At 40.3% G+C, this 21,890-nt stretch overlaps 1 protein-coding gene across 2 annotated transcripts in view; it reads left to right on the forward strand.

Moving 5' to 3' along the window:
• The window catches only part of OGFOD3 (2-oxoglutarate and iron dependent oxygenase domain containing 3), a 49,131-nt gene that overhangs the window by 23,386 nt on the left and 3,855 nt on the right, over nt 1–21,890 (forward strand). The window contains exons 8-9 of one of the 2 annotated variants that reach the window (XM_054645086.2): nt 1,875–1,998; nt 13,227–14,887. In XM_054645086.2, the coding sequence (XP_054501061.2) occupies nt 1,875–1,998; nt 13,227–13,372 (270 nt within the window). In that variant the 3' untranslated portion in view covers nt 13,373–14,887. Of the gene's footprint in view, nt 1–1,874; nt 1,999–13,226; nt 14,888–21,890 lie in introns of those variants that run through there. The other variant, XM_077188247.1, reaches the window with a different exon arrangement.

Here is a 21,890-nt window from a genome sequence, read left to right on the forward strand (position 1 = left end):
TAAATCCATTGGAAGTTTTTATCAGCAGGTCAGTGAAGTGGAAAATGGCTCTGCAAAGCTGATTTGCATGAGAAGGGCTCTAGAGTGGCTGCTTTGAGGTGCTGCACTAGCACTTGCTCATTAATTCCCATTTATTGCCTTGTATTCCTAGCAGGGTCTGGAAAAATATGGGGAGAAGGGGATCACTTGCTTTCATTTTTCAATATTTCTTTCATTTCTCTGGTTTGGCTTTTTTCCTCTGAGCCCTTATGGTCAAAATAATAACATGAGTATGAATGGAAATGTCTTCCTATTCCATCTGCTGTTATGTTCTCTCTGGTCCTGCCCTTACAGAAAAAATGTGTACAACTGCTCCTGAGCCAAAATTTAACTGGCACTAATGAATATAACTTGAAACATGACTGAAAATATTTAGAAAACTTCTAAGTTTGGAAGTAGCACCTACCTCTAACAGTCACCAGGTCAGTCAAAACACTCTGCAAATTCTGTGTATTTATGCAGTACTGCTGTGCTGCACATTTCACTGCTTGACAGTGTAATGCTGAACTTTTGAGCTGAGATACACAAAGAAATTGGAGAACTCAGCCATTGATTTCAAGTATTTTTTTCATTGCTGGTGACATGTAGATATGAAAGGAAATATTTCCAGAATCAGCTCAAGTCAATGTTAAATATTTAGATAGCTTCACTCTCAGTATTAGTATGTAGTATTTATTTCCTCCAACTTCAGTGTACCTATCAACCAAAAATAATGCTTTAAAAGGAAGGAAAAAGTCACCTTGCTGTACTTAAAAGTGGGATGCTTGGTCTGTAGGCTGAGAAGAAGCAGAGACTTCCAAAGTTCAGTTTGAAGGGTTTTTGTCACTGTCACATTTTCTGGAAAAATCCCTTCACCAGGATTTCTCTCCTGGGAAGCTGAGAAGCCTCAGAGAAAGAGGAAAACAATAATTATCTGGTTTGCTTCTCCTGTGTTTTGCTGCTTTGGAATGTGGTTTGGACATTGTTTTCCAACAGATGCTTGTTTCATTGGTTTCATGTGAATTGTTTTTATTTATTGGCCAATCACAGGGAGCTGTATTGGGACCCTGGAAAGAGTCATGAGTTTTTCATTATTATCTTTTAGCCTTCTGTCTGTATCCTTTCTGTATTCTTTAGTATAGTTTAGTATAGTATTCTTTTATATAATACAGATGATAAAATAATAAATTAGCCTTCTGATATCAATGGAGTCAGATGCATCATTCCTCCTTCTGAGGGGTCTCAGAAAATGCAACAGGTTTTAAACAAAACCTGCATGGAAAAGAGTAGAAGCTCCTCCAACAAATGTGTATTTACTTGGAAGTTCTGATTTACTGTTACCATGAATCTCCTGTGTGGTTGTGGTGAAAGAATAGCAGTGAGGTATCCAGAAACTTTATACCCAAGATTAATCATGGGTGGAAATCATTAATCGAGGGCTGTTCTTCTGCTTATTAACCTCCTGGTGAAATTTTATCTTGGAATAGTAGAAATCCTCTCTTTTTGATACAATGCACTTCTGACACTGCCTTGTTTTTTGCTCTTGGATGATAGAAATCAATCAATCAATCAATCAATCAACCACTTCTCTAATGATGGAAACTAACAATAGAACTAATAAACATGACATGCTAGTCTTGTGGTGTGACAAGAGAATAGACTAATAAACACAGATAATTCCTAGAAAATGGTGGTGTTGGTCCTTGGAAAATGGTTTTCAAAGACCCCTTTATTAAATACATGAAAAAACCTGAAAATCAGCAAAACCCACCAGATCCACCTGCTCAATTAGCTGTGCTCTGCAGAGATAAGATCAAGAATTTGGTAAATTTTGGTAATTTTGGCTTCTCCCACAGGTGACTTATGGCTCTTTTGACTACACTTCTCTGCTCTATCTCTCTGACTACTCCAAGGACTTTGGGGGTGGACGCTTTGTGTTCATGGATGCAGATTCCAACAAGACCGTGGAGCCCCGAGCAGGTACGAGCCAGGCTGGCTGCAGATTCTGCCATTTACTGACTTCTCTGGGCTGGCAGCTGGCGTGGGACTGGGGTTTGTGGCAGCAGGAGTAATGTGGGGTAGTGTAGCATGCTGTGTTCAGGTTGATGAGATCAAAAGTGAAGATTGGAACAGGTTAAAATGCAGCCACAGTTTGTAATGTGTGGTGTTAAACCACAAGAAGAGACTTCCTGGGAAGATGTAGGGCTTAGAAGAGTTGGCCAGCTCTGACAGCTTAGCAGGGGGGAAATAGTAATAATAGTAATAATTTTAGATGATTAGCCTTAAGACATTCACAGCCTAGTGTAGCTAAAGGTGATAGGCCAAGAAACACTTGAAGTATATTATAATTAGGAAATAGTTTGCTTCTGATTGTGATAGTGTGAATTATAACATCTGCATTGTCTCTCCCTTCTCATGAGAATGAAAATGGAATAAAAGGTTCAAAACACCTCTCAGCTCCCCCATCTCTGAGTCAGAATGAGCTTAGTCTGACAACTGGGCAGCAAGAGCAGAGCTAACTGTCACTGCAGCAAATCCAAATTAAAGCAATTTATTTTACACTGGCCTGAAATTCCTTTGCTGCTCAAGGTGGGACTTAATACCCTGTAATGGCTGAGGGTGGGTGTGAAGGTGATGGATTGCCACAGCTCTGCTCTGGAGCATGGTGAACCAGGATTACCTGGCTATAAATCCATCCCTGCTTCCAGGAGGTCTGACAGGGATGAGCCTTCTGATGGCTGTCAGTTATAAATAAATAAAAAACCTTTAAGGCTGGTTTGAGATTTTTTTAATATGTGGATAATTTGAAACTGGAATTACTCTGGGGCTGCCTAGAGAGGAGCTCAGCCTCAACTCATCTGTCTGGCAGGTGAGTGCTGAGCTTCCAGCAGTGTTACCTTTCATAATGCAAGATCAGCCACACTGCTGCAGGGAAAAAGAAAAAATGGGCAACTTTATATTCCTGCTGTGCTCTGTCTTTTTTTTTTCCAAGACAGAAAAGATGGAAATTTGCTCATTTAAAGAGCCTCAGTAATTGTCTGCTGACAGTTGTTACCCCAAGCAGAACTGACTTCAGACAATTGCTGCCTGTAGATTGGGATGGGTGTTCTTTGAATTCTGGGTCACAGTGATCCACTCACCTGCAGTGATGCTGCTTTAGATGGACTCTGAGATTACCTGGCTTTGCTATCAAGAACTGTATGTTTGATTACTTTGTCTTTCATGATTGGAAGTTATTCCTGAATTGAATGCTTCATCTTTTGAAAATGCTGCTGCCAGTATTTTGAAAGGGAACACATTAAAACTATTTTTCAGATGCAATTCTAAGATTACCAGATCTTTATAGCTGTAGAAATCACAACTGAATTCTAGGTGTGTGAGGGGAGCTGTCTCACTCAGCCTGGCTGCAGTGTGGAACATGCCCCTGCCTTAATTTCCAGAAGTCTCTAACTGTGAAATTGCTTCCATTCAGCCCCATCTATTCATTTTCAGCTTTTCTGCTGCAAGGTCTTTGCTCTTGATGTTGTTCTGGGGGAAGAAGGGGAAGCTGATGAAATCCAGAATTTTCTTTTTGGCTGTCCCTTTTACAGGGGGGTGTGAGGGCAGTGTGTGCCCTTCTGGAACAAAACAATGCACCAGGAGCAGCACAAATGTCCTTCCTGGACACAGGAGAAAATGAATTACACTTTTCTAACACATCTCTGTTACCACAGTTGTCAGGGCTCCTCTGGTTGTGTCACAGCCTCTGGTGCACAGTCCCCACTGATATCCTCTGAGCAGAGCAGAAGAGCTTGAGAGGTGAAGCACAATGTGAAGGCATTTGCACTTATTTTTCCTCTTGCTGATAAAATGTGTTTTGTGAAGGAATGACCCCAGGCTGTTTTCTGTTGCTGGTACAAGTTGATGTATTTTTTATGTTCATAATGTTCCTGTGCAATGTTTTTTCTCTCCTTCTGTCTTTTTGGCTTTTCTTTGTTTGTTTTGTTTTACACTTCTTTTGATCCTTTGTGCTTCTCTTGCCACTCCAACTGCACTTTTAAAACCACATGTTGATGAGCTTTCATGCTTCTCATTTAGGAGCTCCAGGCTTTTCTGGGGATGACTGTCATAATCACTGGTTCAGTTTTCATGCTTGACAGCTTATTTACTTTTCTGTATTGCTAATGCCACTGCACTCCTAAAACCTGGTACTTGCCTCACATTTAGCCTGTATTTCTGGGGACCTGATTCTGAGTGCCAAAATAAGCAGGTTTCTTTTCCTGTGAGCAGCAATTTGCTCAAGTGTCAGTGGGGAGCAGAAAGGCATTGTTAGTGATGCAGCAGAGCAGAAAAGCAGCAGTTGTAAATCCCAGAAAAAGCAATTAAACCATTGTGGGATGTCCTGTGTTGGAAAGTGCTGCCTGGGCAAGTGCCAGTGCTGCTGCAGATGCATTTGCAGCACTGCTGTGGTCAGGATCAGTGTCAGCTGGGCACAGGGAGAGCTCTTCTGCCAGGAGTGGAGCCTAAATCAAAATGCTTTGCACTTCCCTCAGTGCTTATCTGTCGGGTCTGTCTGTCTGTCTGTCTCTGCCCCGACACGGGTAGGGCGGTTCTTGGGTGGACGCGTTTCAAAGGACGAGTCTGGACCCTTCAGCTTTTCGATCTTCAGATTGTTTATTGTTTCTTATCTACAAAATTTTCTGTCTGCCCAACAGAGGTCTGATCTGCAGGCAGTCACAGGCACTCTCTGACCACCCACGGGGCGGTCATGTCTTTTTATACTAAAATCTACGTACATGATATTTACCTTTATTTTCCAATACTTTTCACCCATGTTAGCAAGTGCACCTTCACCATAAACCAATCCCCAAGTGCCAACATCACCACAGGAGATGGAAGACAAGAAGAAGAAAGAAGAAGGACGAGACACGCCCTGATCCCTCCATCTTGTCTCCATAACCCCCCTGTACCAAAAACCTTAAAGTCTATATCTCACCCTCTAATTGTGTCTCTTTTACACCTTGTACTCTAAAGTGATTCTCTTGTCCTCAGACTCTTGTTACTTCTGTGGATGGATCAAAATCAAGCCACCAAACACTCTTGGCAACATTCCAGGATTTTCGAGACCCCCAAGGGTTCTCCTGGCATCTCTGGACATCGGGAACGATGTGCTGAGTTCCCACACTTATCATTGCAGATTACCCAAGAAGTCTCCAAGTCCTGACTCTCACATGGTTGACTGAACAACTCTCTAATTTATAGGATGATCTTTAACATCCCCTAGTTTGGTTGTTAGTGAACATTTAATAAGGAATTGTGATTTAAGAACATTGAGACTCTGTAAATTATTTTTTTTAAAGAACTGAACAAGTCAGCACCAGTTCAAGTGTACAGACCTTTGGCTAATTCATAACCAGACATGGCATGAAGGAACACATCTTTCTTGTGCTCTGATGGGCTTCAGAAGTGAATATTTGTCTTTTGACATCACTCAGGATCTCTCTCTGCCACAAGAAACTCACTGTACCATGAGGAAGAAAATTCTTAGTGCCAAGGGATATACAACTTTGAAAATAATTTTTTTTTTTGTGACAAAGAAACAGATCTAAAGTAGAATCTGTTCCTTTTAAATATACATGGAAATTCTGTTCCAAAATTTCATACTGGGATTTTTCCACCCCTTTGCACCAGGATTGCCTCTGTTTGAGAGACTGTAAGAAACAGAGCAACATTTTGAAAATGAGGCCCTTCAAAACAAAGCCCTTTCCATGTTAACTCTTCTTGCTGGTCTGAGACATGTTTTAATAATCTGCAAGACATAAGGAGGAATAGGAATAAATGGCAAGCATCAAGGCTTTCCTTTTTCAATCCCAAAATTGGTATTCTTTCTTCTGCTGCTAAACTTGTCAGTGTTTAAAGTTTCATATTTTAAAATTTCATTCTTTTGCAGAGTTTTGTGTGAATTTGGGGTCTGGCAATATTAGGCATGTCCCAGACTTCACTTGATCATAAAGTGTGGATAGAACTGCTGTTGGAATGAAATCCCAGTTCTGCTTCTGTGTTCTTTATTTGCATGTGCATTTCTTGGTTTGAAGGTCAGCTTTGCTGCACTTATTTTCAACTTAGAAGGGAATTTGTTCTTCATACAAGTAATTTATCATACAAAGGCAGAAGGAAAGGTCACAATCACTTCTGTGTGTTCCTGGGAGAAACTAATCTGTGGGGCAAAATGAATTCTGTACATTGGAGAGTGCAGTGTGACTCTTTAATCTCAAACATAGTGTGTTCTCACTTAGTGTTTCTGGAAGTGTAAAATATTTGATTTGAAGGTAGGAGATATTTGGGAACACCCCCCATACAGACACTCTCATCTTCCTCTGTATTCAATCCACATCCTCCAGGTTCAGTCTAGATCATGATAATTGCCAATTCCAGCTTCAGTTTTGCTCCAATCAGTAAAAAAACTGCAGCACATCTTGAAGTTAAATCAATATCAGCTGAAAGCTGAGAATAATTTTTTAAAAATCCACAGAAGTAGCTGTCAGTCCTGGTGAGGAACAAATGGAGGCAGCATTAGCAGCTGCAGGAAGCACCAGCCATGCAAAGGACAGCAATTCTTAGTGATCTGCAAAGCTCATCACAAATTGTGCCAGGGACTGGTGAGGTGATTGCAAAGAGGGGTAGGAAAGGAGAATCTGTTGCAGTCAGAAAATAGCTCCTTATTCCTCAGTAGAACTTGCTTTTGGTTTTGTTACCTGTGGAAGAATAACTTCTTCCAGGCAGGTTTTGTATTCTGATGGTGTTTGATGCCAGGTTAATGAAAAAAACCACTATTTTAACTGGCAATAAAGCAATAAGTACCTTGGGGTGCAGGTGTTATTTGTGATTTTTCTGTGAGTGAGCACTGATAAATCCACTGCCTTGCTGAGGCAGCTGTCACTGGGGGCAGCAGTGGTCACCTCACATTTCCTGCAGCACTGGAAGGATGGAGCAGTGCTGGGGAATTGTCCACAGAGCATTGTGAAACACTTCCATATTCAGAATTGGCCTCTGAGGCTTTCCCCTGCCATGAAAACTTGGTTATAAATGACCACATGTCCTGTTTGTGCCTTTGTGTAATGCATGTGCAGCCCAATATTTCAAAAATTTGAGTTGATATTGGTCAAGAAAATATGCAGCGAAGCTGAAGGCAGAAAGCAGTGGAAAAATCAGAGTTCCTCCATGAAATTCAGGTAATGTAACAGATGAAATAAAACAAAATAGCAAAGTAACTGCAGGTTCAGCTGTGTGGTTCAGCAGTGAGGGTTCAATTCTTGGTTCCTGAGCTGTGTGTGAATGTCACAGATGCTCTGATGAAGCCTCTTTAAGGGCTGTTTTTGGAATAATTGAGCAGCAGAGGTTACCCTTGTGCTTATGCTTCAGTGTTTTACTCCATGTAAGGATGAATTCCTTCTTACCAGAATCCAAAACCCAGAACTTGGGCATCCATGGGATTTGACCAGAGCTCTGCTGGACATGGCACGTTTGGCAAGGTCAGGAAAAGCCAGATAGATGATGCTGAGGTTGTTAAAGGGGGTTGAAGCTGCAACACTTTGTTCTTAGTGAGAACTTTTCGTGGGAGTCCCATTCTGAGCCCTGGTGCAGCTGCTGTGACAGAGCAGAGCAGACCTGGCAGCCCTGGCTGGGAGAGGCTCAGCCTGCAGGGGAGAGCTGGAAAATGTCCCTGGGGAGAGGAGATGGAGCCAAAAGGCCTTGGGGAGACTCATAATTGATGTGGAGAGAGCAAATATTCACTTTTCACTTGTAAATCCCCCCCAGGGCTGTCACACCTTCAGACAGAGTGGGAGCTGCTGATTTTGAGCAACCAGCTGTGCTGGTAGGAGAGAAGCAGGCAGGGATTCTAAAAATCCAGCAGCTGATAGCTGAAAATGTTTGTGTACTTTGTGTATTTCTTTCCTGTGCAGGAAATAAATAAGTTCATTCATTTTCTTTAAAAACTCTAACCTGGAGTATTGCCAGGCCCTTCTGAATTCAAAGTAGAAGCAGCTACTTTTCTGAGAGTGTTGTTAACACTGCAAATTACAAACTGGCTGTAGGAGACTTCACTATGTGAACCAGTAATTTTATTGATAACAGCAAGAAATTTCTGTCTAAATTAAGCTAAATATGAGACAAGTTTGTAATTAGGATTTGATACCCATTGCAGGTAGTTTTTTTGAGGTCATAGGGCCTAAATTTTTATTTTATTTTAAATTTAATTTATTTATTAAAATTAAATATATAATATTTTTAATAATATATATTATATAATATATATTATTATAATATATTTTAATAATATATATTATTAAAATAAATTTATAAATTTATTTTTAATAAATAAATTAAATTTAATTAATTTATTAAAAATAAATTTATAAATTTAAAACATTCTTAAAATTAATTTGTTTTATTTATTTTTAATTTATTTAAAATTTTTATTTATTTAACTTATTTTAAATTTAATTTTATTCTTCTGTGCTCGACATAAATGTAGCAAAATGCTTCAGAGAAGCTTGTGCTCTCTCTTCTGGGGTGCTTTCTTCACCCCAGATCAGGGCACTTGCAGACTCAGTCCAGGTTCCTCTTGTGGGATTTGCTTAAAGCATTGAAATTCTCCCAATTTATCATTTTAAAATAAATAATTGAATTAGTTAAATAAATTTTATTGTGTGCTGGTAGAAAACATTATTACCAGTTTATTTGCCTAATGATGTGATGGAGTTTCTTGGACACTGTACATGAGAATGAATTGGAGATTAATCCTAAACAGATGCAGAGGATGAGAGGACAACTGTTGTGCATTTTCCCTGGCAGTGCTTCTGTCTGGCTGTCACTCAGCAGCTGAGATGCAATTTTTCCTTCTTTCCTGAGGAACATTTAGAGCTGATAAATGTTAGGCAGAGAGTGGAAGCTGTCAGTGCATGAGATGAAAGATCTGTGGTGCCAGATAAACTGTTCCTGCTTCCCTTTAACCAGGCAGAGGAGTTGCTTCACAGAATCACAGAATTCACAGAATCCACAGAATCACAGAATTCACAGAATCACTGGGTTGGAAGAGACCTCAAAGATCATCGAGTCCAACCCAGCCCCAACCCCTCACCCAAACCCTGGCCCCCAGTGCCACATCCAGGCTTTGTTAAACACACCCAGGGATGGGGACTCCACCACCTCCCTGGGCAGCCATTCCAGAGCTTTATCACCCTTTCTGTAAAACACTTTTCCCTGCTATCCAACCTGTATTTCCCCTGGTGCAGCTCGAGGCTGTGTGCTCTGGTTGTGTCAGTGCTGCTGGAGAAAGAGCCCAGCCCCAGCTGAGCACAGGCACCTTTCAGGAGCTGTGAGAGTGATGGGGGCAGCCCTGAGTCTCCTTTGCTCCAGGCTGAGCACCCCCAGCTCCCTCCCTTCCCTCTGAGCAGCAGCTCAGTGTTCCCAGGGTTCCCAGCCATGGGCAGTGGATGGGGCTGAGGCTCTTCCCATTCCCCCAGCCCTGCTTTGCTTCCCTTCCCTGGTGTCCAGGGAGGAGAGCAGGGGCACAGATGGGATGGGAATTAACATTCTCCACCCTCTTTTTGAACATTTGTACTGATAAAAATAATGTACAGTGGAAAGAGTGTGGTTTTGCTTCAAAAATATTGTAAAGGAAGGAAGTCTAAAAGAAATTCTTCCCCAGTGAGGAAAAAGCATCTTTGACTATAACCTTGTACAGTTACCTAGAGGGCCCAGTTGATGCATATGGGAGCACACTGATATCATATATATGAAGACATATTTATTAAAGAAAGAACTTAAAAGACATTCAGTATAGCCAAAAAAATCAATTTAACTGGCTTAAAACACTGAACTTTGTCTAGCTGTGAATTACTACTACTACTAGTCAGAGATCAAACAAAACAGCTTGAAAGTCAGTTTAAGGCAAAGTTTTGGGTGAGCAGGTGAGGGACCAATAATAATGTACTTTAATGAAGTTGAAATATGGTTTAAAAGGGGGAAAAAACCCTCATGACACAGGGATTTTGTATGGAATCCTTGAGGACAGCACTGTTCATTGCAACACTGGTGGGACAGGGGCACGTTGCCTTCATTTAGTTTCTCATCCAGAAAAGCAGGACAGCCAGGTGGGAATGAGCTGTGCCCACAAATGGATCTGTTCTCTCCATGTCTGACTTCACCCATTACTGAGGGGCAGGCACAGAAGGGATGAAATTGCCATGAAAGCCTCTGAAGTGCACTCTGAGCATTAGATGTGAGCTGCAGCTGAACATGAAAGGAACTCAGGGGGTAGTGGGTAACCCATAAAGCCAGTCCAGGTTTGTCCAAATCCCTCTGTGTGCTGCTCAGGAGGGTGCAAGCAAAGGAACTTCTGGATCTTTGGGGTCTCTTTTAGAAGACAAACCCAGTGATGTGCCTGGTGCCCATTTCAGCTGAGGAGGTGGGGTAAGGGCTGGAATAGCTCATGTTGTTGTTGTTGTTGTGCAGACTTTGGGCAGGCTTCAGCTTTTAAACAAACTCCAGTGTGAACAGTGGGGGAAAGCCTGAGCAGGAAAGCCACGTGCTGTTGGGGTGAGGGAGCTGTGCAGGTGAGAAAGTTTGGCTTCCTCAGGAGAACTGGAGCAGTCCCATGGAGCTGTGTCAGTGCAGAGTTACCTGCTGGACACCAGACATCAAACCTGTACATTCTCAGAAGAGTTTATTAATGTGGCAATGCAGAGGGCTCCATTCTGCTGTCCCATTGAGAGGGATGGCAGTGTGCTCTGCTGTCAGCATCAAAGTCACTGCATCTCCATCTCACCTGGTGCCACCTGAGGCCCAGAGTGTCCCCAGGCAGGGTGGTGATGGTCAAGGCTTGGGGCAGGCACAGCATTGAGCTCTTGTATCCATAAAAGAGCTGCCAATCCCATGCATGGATGGAATGGCTCTTTCTAAGGAGAGTGAATTTGTGCATGGCTGATGTGTGACTTTGTGACCTGATCAGAGCAGGCATAGAAAGTGATAGCAAACACTTGGTGCAATGCTGACATCTGCCACAGCTGCTTGGAAACCTGCTGAGGTTTTGTCTCAGAAGGCTTTTTGCCACCTCTTGGTCTAAAATCAGAGCCAGGACTAGAAGGGGAGCAGGGAGGAAATCAGTACAATTTGCTGACAGTCACTACAGTTGTACTTTTTTGCTTTTAATTGAGGCAATAAGAACTGGCTGCCGTGTTCCTGGCTTCCTCCTGCCTTCTATAAAGTAGCTTTGGTGGAATTCTGTGGCAGCAGCTCTCTGGCCACAAAGAGAAACACACAAGTTTCCCAGGCATTGCCTGAGAAAGTCTGTTAGAGGATCAGAGAAAAGAAAGGGAAGCAATTGTAAACTTTACTTGCTGCACCTGTTGCTGTGAACATGGGGAATGTGTTATGGAGATTTGTTTCCCAAAGGGTGCTCTCTTAATTAGCCACTGGTGATTTGGTTGGAGGACCAATCAAGTCTACCTGTATCATAATTGTCTATAAAAGCAATGGGTTTCTTAATAGAGATAGAGATTGATCAGCCTTCTGTGAATCAATGCTAATTATTACCCACTGTGATGATAGGATTGCATGTCCAGCTTTGTGGCACCAAGGATTAATGTATGTTTGAAAGGGTTAAAAGCTGTCAGAGTGCAGTGTGAGCTCATAGCACGAAGGGTTAATGTATATTTAAAGGGTTAAAAGCTGTCAGAGTGCAGTGTAAGCTCATAGCATGAAGGGTTAATGTATGTTTGAAGGGGGAAAAGCTGCCAGAGTGCAGTGTAAGCTCATAGCATGAAGGATGAATATGTTTGAAAGGGTTAAAAGCTGTCAGTGCAGTGTAAGCTCATAGGATGAAGGATTCATGTATGTTTGAAAGGGTTAAAAGCTGTCAGAGTGCAGTGTGAGCTCATAGCATGAAGGGTTAATGTATGTTTGAAAGGGTTAAAAGCTGTCAGAGTGCAGTGTGAGCTCATAGCATGAAGGGTTAATGTATGTTTAAAGGGTAAAAAGCTGCCAGAGTGCAGTGTAAGCTCATAGCATGAAGAGTTAATGTATGTTTGAAAGGGTTAAAAGCTGCCAGAGTGCAGTGTAAGCTCATAGCATGAAGGATGAATATGTTTGAAAGGGTTAAAAGCTGTCAGAGTGCAGTGTGAGCTCATAGCAGGAAGGATTGATGTATATTTAAAGGGTTAAAAGCTGTCAGAGTGCAGTGTGAGCTCATAGCATGAAGGGTTAATGTATGTTTTAAGGGGTTAAAAGCTGTCAGAGTGCAGTGTGAGCTCATAGCATGAAGGATTGATGTATGTTTAAAGGGTTAAAAGCTGTCAGAGTGCAGTGTGAGCTCATAGCATGAAGGGTTAATGTATATTTAAGGGGTTAAAAGCTGTCAGAGTGCAGTGTGAGCTCATAGCATGAAGGGTTAATGTATATTTAAGGGGTTAAAAGCTGTCAGAGTGCAGTGTGAGCTCATAGCATGAAGGGTTAATGTATATTTAAAGGGTTAAAAGCTGTCAGAGTGCAGTGTGAGCTCATAGCATGAAGGGTTAATGTATATTTAAGGGGTTAAAAGCTGTCAGAGTGCAGTGTGAGCTCATAGCATGAAGGGTTAATGTATATTTAAGGGGTTAAAAGCTGTCAGAGTGCAGTGTGAGCTCATAGCATGAAGGATTGATGTATATTTAAAGGGTTAAAACTGTCAGAGTGCAGTGTGAGCTCATAGCATGAAGGGTTAATGTATATTTAAGGGGTTAAAAGCTGTCAGAGTGCAGTGTGAGCTCATAGCATGAAGGATTGATGTATATTTAAAGGGTTAAAACTGTCAGAGTGCAGTGTAAGCTCATAGCATGAAGGATTGATGTATGTTTGAAGGGGAAAAAGCTGTCAGAGTGCAGTGTAAGCTCATAGCATGAAGGATGAATATGTTTGAAAGGGTTAAAAGCTGTCAGAGTGCAGTGTGAGCTCATAGCATGAAGGATTGATGTATGTTTAAAGGGTTAAAAGCTGTCAGAGTGCAGTGTGAGCTCATAGCATGAAGGGTTAATGTATATTTAAGGGGTTAAAAGCAGTGTGAGCTCGTTGCATTTGTCTGTGGTCACCTGCGGGCTCCCAGGTCACTGGAGAGCAGCAGAGCTGTGCAGGGAGAGCTGCAGCCGATGATGGCAGAACTCCCCTGAAGGGTTAAACTCTTGTCCCCGCAGGCCGGGTGTCGTTTTTCACCTCGGGCTCCGAGAACCTGCACCGGGTGGAGAGGGTGAGCTGGGGCACTCGCTTTGCCATCACCATCTCCTTCAGCTGCGACCCCCAGCACGGCATCGGGGACCCCGGGGCCACGGGGCAGCCCTGAGGGACAGCAGCCTGCGAGGCTCTTGGAACCTCAGCTGCAATCAGAACTGCCCAGCTGTGGGAACGGCTGGCACACGCTTGGATTTCACTGCTCCTTTTCCAGGAATATTGCAAATGGTGGCTCAAGGACCATCCTAAGTGTGATGCACTCTGAAAATGGTTTGACTTCATGTGCCTTGGGGACAGACTGCAAAGAAGAGAGGATGGGCTCCACAAAAAAGAGAGAATGGGCTCCACAAAGAAGTAGGAATGGACTCCACAAAAAAGAGGGAATGGGCTCCACAAAAAAGAGGAAATGGGCTCCACAAAAAAGAGAGAATGGGCTCCACAAAAAAGAGAGAATGGGCTCCACACAAAAGAGGGAATGGGCTCCACAAAAAAGAGGGAATGGGCTCCACAAAAAAGAGAGAATGGGCTTCACAAAAAAGAGGGAATGGGCTCTACAAAAAAGAGGGAATGGGCTTCACAAAAAAACGAGGGAATGGGCTCCACAAAGAAGCAAGAATGGACTCCACAAAAAAGAGGGAATGGGCTCCACAAAAAAGAGAGGATGGGCTCCACAAAGAAGAGAAAGTGGGCTCTTCATTTTAAAAATATTTTTAAAAAATTCTTCAGTTTGAAACATAGAAACAATCTTTTGGGCCATGCCTTGATGTGACCCCCCAGGCTGCTGTTACCTGTTCACTTCTTCAGTCCCTTCATTACTAAGGTGGTGTAGGAAGTCTGACCTCAGTGAATTGAGCCTCAGTTAATTGAGACCTGAGTTAATTGAATGTTCCTGTCCAGAACACACCTTCTGTTGAGAGGGATGGATTCTCTGAGTGTGGGATCAGTGGGGAATACCCTGGGCCTTGAACTTTTTTTAAAATTTAATTACTACTGATTCAATATTCAGGAAGTCTCTCAGTAGCTATTTTTTGATTTCTCTTTTCCAGTTTAGTATGAAGACTTTTTTTGTTAATGAGAATCCTGAATATTAAAATGCAGGTTACTCCAAGAGGAGCTGTGTGCAAACACATGCAAATCCTGCCAAATACTTTAAGGTTTTTACTGCAGTCAAAGATTTCTGTGGGTCAGGAGGTTGATAAATAAACGGTAGAAAAACCTAATTTTTTTTTCTCAATCAAATTCTGGAATAACCACATTGATCTGGTTTATTACCTGGGTGTATAATTTCTGGATGTATAATTTCTGTGAAACACTGAAAATCTGGGAATGTGCTTTGTTTTTTTTCTATTTTAATTTTATGCATACGGTTTAGACTTTATAATGTAACCTTTTGTGGAAATAATAAGTACTGGAGGGAATTACAGTGAAGATCAATATAAAGAGGAATAAGAGGACACTTGGACTTGTGAGGGCTCTCACTGGGCACACCAGCAAGATTAGTCCTCTGTAATTTCATTTATTTGTTCTGAAACCTGAAAAAGTCTTCCTTGTCTGTACTAACCAGGGAGAATTGTTAAATTGGCTGGATGCAAGGAAATATTAAAGTCACTTGGGTTTCATATTGAAATACTTGTCTTAAAGCCTGTTTTTTCCCAGGAATTTGCATTACACCATGTTTTAAGTCTGTGTGAAAGCAGACCAAGATCACCAGCATCTTTAGTGGATTGAGCTTGATTCAAATGTAGTTTTAAATGAGATTTAAATGTAGGGCAAAAGCCTGACATGAATGGCCCTGTGTTTGCTGGTTACTCCTGTGAGTGGCACTTCTGTCAAATCCTGCTCAACAAGATCATCTCAGCCCATGGGGGAAATCTCAGCTCATCTCCTCTTGGATTTTCATCTCCTGAAGATCCTGTGTCCTGTAATAACTGCAGCCCATGGTGGGAGCTGATGGATGTTCAGAAATAAAATCAAGCTGGTTTTTGCCTTTTGGAGTTTTTAAGCCTCAGTAATCTGGGCAATATGGTGACCAACCCTGTGATTTGTTGGGGAATTTTGCACTGTGCATGGTAGGAGAGCTCCTCTTTGGAAAAAAAGCCAAATATTTTGTATGTTTTAGTGCCACTGAGATTCTTCTATTTAGAGCTTCAATATCCAGACTACTAAAAGCAATGCCTAAATCTAGGGAGAATTTAAATGGCAAATGAGGAAATGAAGTGCAATATAAAAGTTTGTGAAGGTCGCCTCCAGCAGGAAGCAGTAATTGCAGAACGTTCCTGGGGCACAGTGGAATTTGAATTCACTGCTTAATAAGAACAAACTTGGTTGAATTTATTTTAGGCCACTTAAATACCCTGAATAACTTTTTATTAAGGGTCTTTCCAGGTGATGGCATGTAACTCTGAACTTGAAATAGATTCATTTCTGTCCTCTTGGAGGCTCAGCTGCCTGTTGCTACTGGGAACTGCAGGGCTCTGATTTTTTAGAGCTCTGACTGCTCCAAGGGCAGGATTTCTTCAAGTAATGAAGAAATAATTCAAGTAGCATCAATCTGATGCCAAACTGCTGCAGAGAAGTGCTCTCAGCTGAGCAGAGGTGATGCCAGAACGTGGCTGGGTGTGTCCCAGCTGGGTGAGGACCTTTCTGAAGAGTTAAAGTCAAGAAAGGTCAGAGCTTGTGCACTGGGAATTGGGGCCCAATGCTGATGGTAAAATTACAGCTTTGCACCTGAAAGCAGACTCGTTACAGGTGTCTGGGAATGCTGGGTTGGATTTGGGAATAAATTACTTGAAAGGAAAGGGAAAGGCTGCTGGTGTGAAAAGCCCCAGAGTAAAATAGAAAATGCAGCAGGAGAGGAAGCCAGATTGGGCTCCCTACAGTGACACTGAGTGAAGCCTCCTGAGGACTTCTGTGAAGTTGTGCTACTTTTAAAACCACATTTCCATTCAAATGTTTTGTGGAATATCAGGAGCTTCTGAAAAATTGACAGTTTTTGTGGTCACATGAGGTTTTTAGTGTACACCTACCTTTCAGTCCTGTAGCATGCATTCAATTTTAATTTTTTTGTCCCCTGTGATTCTAGGAACTCTAGGTGGGCTTGTTGGCATTTCTCATGGGTAACATTTATTGTGTAAGCAGTTATGGAATCATTGTGGCTCTGAATTCCTTGTAAGTCAACTGAAGGTTTAGGAAGTTACATTTCTGTTGAGATTTTCCTGAATGTGTATAATCCACCTGAAATATTCTGCACCACCATGGTGGGTGAATTCCTGTATAATCCACCTGAAATATTCTGCACCACCATGGTGGGTGAATTCCTGTATAATCCACTTGAAATATTCTGCACCACCATGGTGGGTGAATTCCTGTATAATCCACCTGAAATATTCTGCACCACCATGGTGGGTGAATTCCTGTATAATCCACCTGAAATATTCTGCACCACCATGGTGGGTGAATTCCTGTATAGTCCACCTGAAATATTCTGCAATCCATCTCAGTTTCAAGTCCAGAAATGTTTACAAGGATATCAAATTCACAGAAAGATTTTAATTTGGATTTTTAGCAGAAATTCAACTTCATGTCTTATTTTTAAGGTCAACAGCTGTGTGCTTTAGGAGGTTGTAGCACCTGATAATAGCACATTGAAATCAATTAGCTGAAAAGGCATTGAAGATCACTGTGAGTAAGGAAATCTGGTTTTGTTTCTTCAATTGCATTTCTTGGTATTGAATTGCTCCCTCACAGCTCTCCTTTCCCCATTAAAAGAAGATTATTTTGTTTTTAAAGAGCTCCTGGTGTTCCTTCTCCATCCAAATATCCTTGCACAGTGTTTGCAGGGGATTTGCTTCTCTAAGCTGCCCATGGAGACCTCTGTGCAATATTTTTGTCTTGTCTAAATTCTAAATTCTAAAACCAGGAAATGCTGCTGGAGGTCAGGGCTCTTTGAGCGGGGAAGAATAAATACAAGGAATCTACCTTCTCCGAGTGAAAAAAAAAAGGTAGAATAAAAATAAATTAAATGAAAAGAAATTTAAAATAAAATAAATAAAATAAATTAAAATAAATAAAATAAATTAAATAAAATAAAATAAAGTAAAATCCCAGCTCCCATTTTTGAGTCTTCTGTGGAATTCCAAGCACACATTGCAGGAGCAGCAGAAGAGTTCTTTCCTTTCTGAACCCCAGGTGGCTCTGGCACACGGGGATTGTCCCAGCCTGGGAAATGCAGCCGAGTGCCCCCTGCTCTTGGCAGCACCCTGAGAGCTGCAGCTCTGCCTTGCTCGGGGGCTTGGGAGCGCCCTCAGGAAGCTGAAAGTTCATTTCACGTCCTTGGCTGAGCCCTGCTTTCAGCTCTCTCTTCCTGATTGTTAATTTATCCCCCAAAATAAAAAAGTGTGGCCATTTTTCATCTTCTGTGAGTGCTGCTGGCTTTGTATGACTAAAAAACTAAAATTTTCCAGGGTAGGCTGTGCAAAAGAAATAAATAAATGTCTGATTTCCCAAGTACACATCTTTTGAGTGTGTCCATCATCTCCCCTCACAGCACTCATTTCACCTCCCACTTCTGTCCCAAGTAGAGCTCAGGGCATTATTTATTCACTGGCTGGCTTGCTAGCACTGCAGAGAAACTGTTTCTTTCCTCTTTTCCTTTTAGCTAACATGAGGTATTAATTGTAAAATTAATTTTTACAATTAATTAATCGTAAAAATTGTAATTGTTATTTTCTATTAATATTTATTAACAGGAATTTCATAAACTTTAATTAGTATTAATAGTATTTAATAATATTAAATAGTATTTCTATTAAATAAAAATTAAATATGTAATTATAAATATAAATATAAATACTATTATATTTACTACTATTTATAATTACAAATTATAAATATAAATACTATTTATAGTATAAATAGTATAAATACTATACTATTACTACTATTTATAATTATAATTATAAATTATAATTATAAATTATAATTATAAATATATAAATATTAAATTAGTATTTAATAGTATTAAGAGTATTAATTAATCGTATTAATAGTATTTTTATTAACAAATAATTATTAAATTGTATTACATTAAATAGTATTTAATAGTATTAAATATTATATGACTATTAGATATTAATGTTTATATTTAATAGATATTAGTATTGAATATTACTATTAAAGAGTACATCAATTAGATGTACTATCTAATTCAATTAAATTTTATTAATATGAATTTAATTAATCTCTAATTAATCTTTATTAGAATTATTTCTAACTCCATTTTTTGGAGATTTTTCATTCCTCAGCATTTGTTTTATTCCCAAATACTTCTGTTTTTCTTCTAGCAGAGGCATTGTCCATGTTTAGCCCAATTATTTCAGAAATGTTTCTTTCCATCTTGCCTGTTTTCCTGTAAAGATGAAATAAGGACAAGGTGAGCATTCTTGAGCATTCTTGTGTTTCCTGGTACCTCCTGGACAACAAGGAGGGAATTTTGGAACAGAGACCAGGGTGAGTCAGACCTTGGGACCACAAGAGATGCTTTGCTTGAATAATTCTGACTCTGGAATCAATAAAGCAGCCTGGAAGTACCATCTGCTTTATTTTTGTAGTATTGAGATGCATCTAATTAAAAATATCTTGGTTTGCTGCTGAATAATGCTGAGGCTGCCCAAGGAGCCCATGGTGGGTGCATCCATGAGCTGCCAGGTCAGGCTGATGGTTCAGAATGAGCTGCACTGAAACCTTCCCCTTTCTGAAGGAAATATTCTATTTATAGGGAGAAGCTGGGATTTGTGGAGTGTTCACGTTCCATGTTCCTGGGAATTTCTTGGTTTAGTCCTCCAGTGTCCAAAAAAATCTCATTTTAGACACGGGTACCCTTCCTGTTCTTTTATTAACAAACCACAGCAGCCCCTCCACCCCCCAAAAAAGCAGCAGCTGAGTTCCTGAGCCACAATTTTCCTGTTCAGACACCTTGAGGATTTGTCTCTCTCTTGTTCCTCAGTTTATACAATTCATTTAAGCTGTTTATATAGATGCCTGGACACTTTGCTGCTGACTCCACAGAAAAAAATAAATAAAATCTTGCTGTTTTCTTTCGAGAGAGCTTTTCCCTGCCAGGGGAAGGTCTCTGGGTGGATTCCTACCTTGGAGGTGACCTCTCAGCATATGAACTTGCCAGCCAGACCATTAAATCTTGTGGGAATAAACAGAGGCAGCTCCTAATGGAGTCGTTCTGCGTGTCTTGGCTCAGGGTGGTGGCTTCTTCCATCCCCTCTAGCAGGGAATTGTGTTTATTTCTGATTTATGTTCCTGAAAAGCAGACGTGTTCTGGGAGTCCTCCCTGCATAATGGGCTTTTAATTGGGCTTCACTGAATAACCTTGGAAGAAGAAGCTTTTACCAGGTGATTCAAGACTTAAAAAGCTGCTCTGAAAGAAGACAAACCCTGAGCCCATTTAGTCCCCACACTTCCCAACACAAAAGAAATGAGAGAAGTGATCTTGGATTATTTCTACTTTGCTACAGGCCATAAATGTGTGTTTTCTTGGTTTCTTTCTACTAAAGGAAAATAGGAATTAATTTGAGAGTCATTCCTTTCCACAGGGATGATAAATATGATCAAAATAAATTTTGTCGAGTAGGGAAAAAGCAATTTTACAGAAGCCAGCCAAGCAGGGGGGAAGGTAAATTTCAGATTATGTTGGAAGGTAAATTTCAGATTATGTTGGAAGGTAAATTTCAGATTATGTTAGGCAGAGAGCAGCTGCAGGAGATTTCTCCCACACTGACGTGGCTGTGTCACTCGGAACTGACATTTTCTCCTCCTCCTCCTCCTCACTCTGCTCTATTGTTTCATTAGATCAGACAGCTGGAAACTGAGAGCTTTCAGGCAGCAAAACCCTCCCTGTTCAAACCTTTTACAAAATTTTCAATAGCACCTCTTGATAACCATTTGTTGACAAAAAAAAAAAGGTTTGAAAATTTGTGGGTTTTACAAAATTTTCAATAGCACCTCTTGATAACCACTTGTTTCAGGTATTTATCCTGTCCATCCTCTGCTTGGATTAATAATGAGCAGTGAATATGCTAAAATAAGTTAAGTGATGCTGCATCCAAATATTTATTATGCTTTCTTCTGCATTTATCAAATGGGCATTTTTTAAAATGATGGTGTCCTCCACACATAGCTTGTGTCTGTTGCACCTTTTCTGGAACTGGACAGAATTTAGACCTGTAAATAAGAAATAATCCAAGAAGAAATTTAAACTGAATTAATAAATATACAGAAGTGTACAGAAAGTTTCCCTTTGGGACAAAAAACAAAAAAAAAAGTTCGAAAATTTGTGGGTTTTACAAAATTTTCAATAGCACCTCTTGATAACCACTTGTTTCAGCTATTTATCCTGTCCATCCTCTGCTTGAATTAATAATCAAGTGAATATGCTAAAATAAGTTAAGTGATGCTGCATCCACATATTTATTATGCTTTCTTCTGCATTTATCAAATGGGCATTTTTTAAGTGATGGTGTCCTCCACACATAGCTTGTGTCTGTTGCACCTTTTCTGGAACTGGACAGAATTTAGACCTGTAAATAAGAAATAATCCAAGAACTGAATTAATAAATATACAGAAGTGTACAGAAAGTTTCCCTTTGGGACAAAAAACAAAAAAAAAGTTCGAAAATTTGTGGGTTTTACAAAATTTTCAATAGCACCTCTTGATAACCACTTGTTTCAGGTATTTATCCTGTCCATCCTCTGCTTGGATTAATAATGAGAGTGAATATGCTAAAATAAGTTAAGTGATGCTGCATCCACATATTTATTATGCTTTCTTCTGCATTTATCAAATGGGCATTTTTTAAATGATGGTGTCCTCCACACATAGCTTGTGTCTGTTGCACCTTTTCTGGAACTGGACAGAATTTAGACCTGTAAATAAGAAATAATCCAAGAAGAAATTTAAACTGAATTAATAAATATACAGAAGTGTACAGAAAGTTTCCCTTTGGGACAAAAAACAAAAAAAAAAGTTCGAAAATTTGTGGGTTTTACAAAATTTTCAATAGCACCTCTTGATAACCACTTGTTTCAGCTATTTATCCTGTCCATCCTCTGCTTGGATTAATAATGAGCAGGGAATATGCTAAAATAAGTGATGCTGCATCCACCTATTTAAAAAATGATGGATTATGCTTCCTTCTGCATTTATTTTGTGTATCAAATGGGCATTTTTAAAGTGATGGTGTCCTCCACACATAGCTTGTGTCTGTTGCACCTTTTCTGGAACTGGACAGAATTTAGACCTGTAAATAAGAAACAATCCAAGAACTGAATTAATAAATATACAGAAGTGTACAGAAAGTTTCCCTTTGGGACAAAAAAAAAAAAAAGGTTTGAAAATTTGTGGGTTTTACAAAATTTTCAATAGCACTTCTTGATAACCACTTGTTTCAGGTATTTATCCTGTCCATCCTCTGCTTGGATTAATAATGAGAGTGAATATGCTAAAATTAGTTAAGGGATGCTGCATCCACCTATTTAAAAAATGATGGATTATGCTTCCTTCTGCATTTATTTTGTGTATCAAATGGGCATTTTTAAGTGATGGTCTCCTCCACACATAG

Source organism: Agelaius phoeniceus, chromosome 19 (assembly GCF_051311805.1).
Source record: "Agelaius phoeniceus isolate bAgePho1 chromosome 19, bAgePho1.hap1, whole genome shotgun sequence".
In the NCBI taxonomy this organism is placed as follows: Eukaryota; Metazoa; Chordata; class Aves; order Passeriformes; family Icteridae; genus Agelaius; species Agelaius phoeniceus.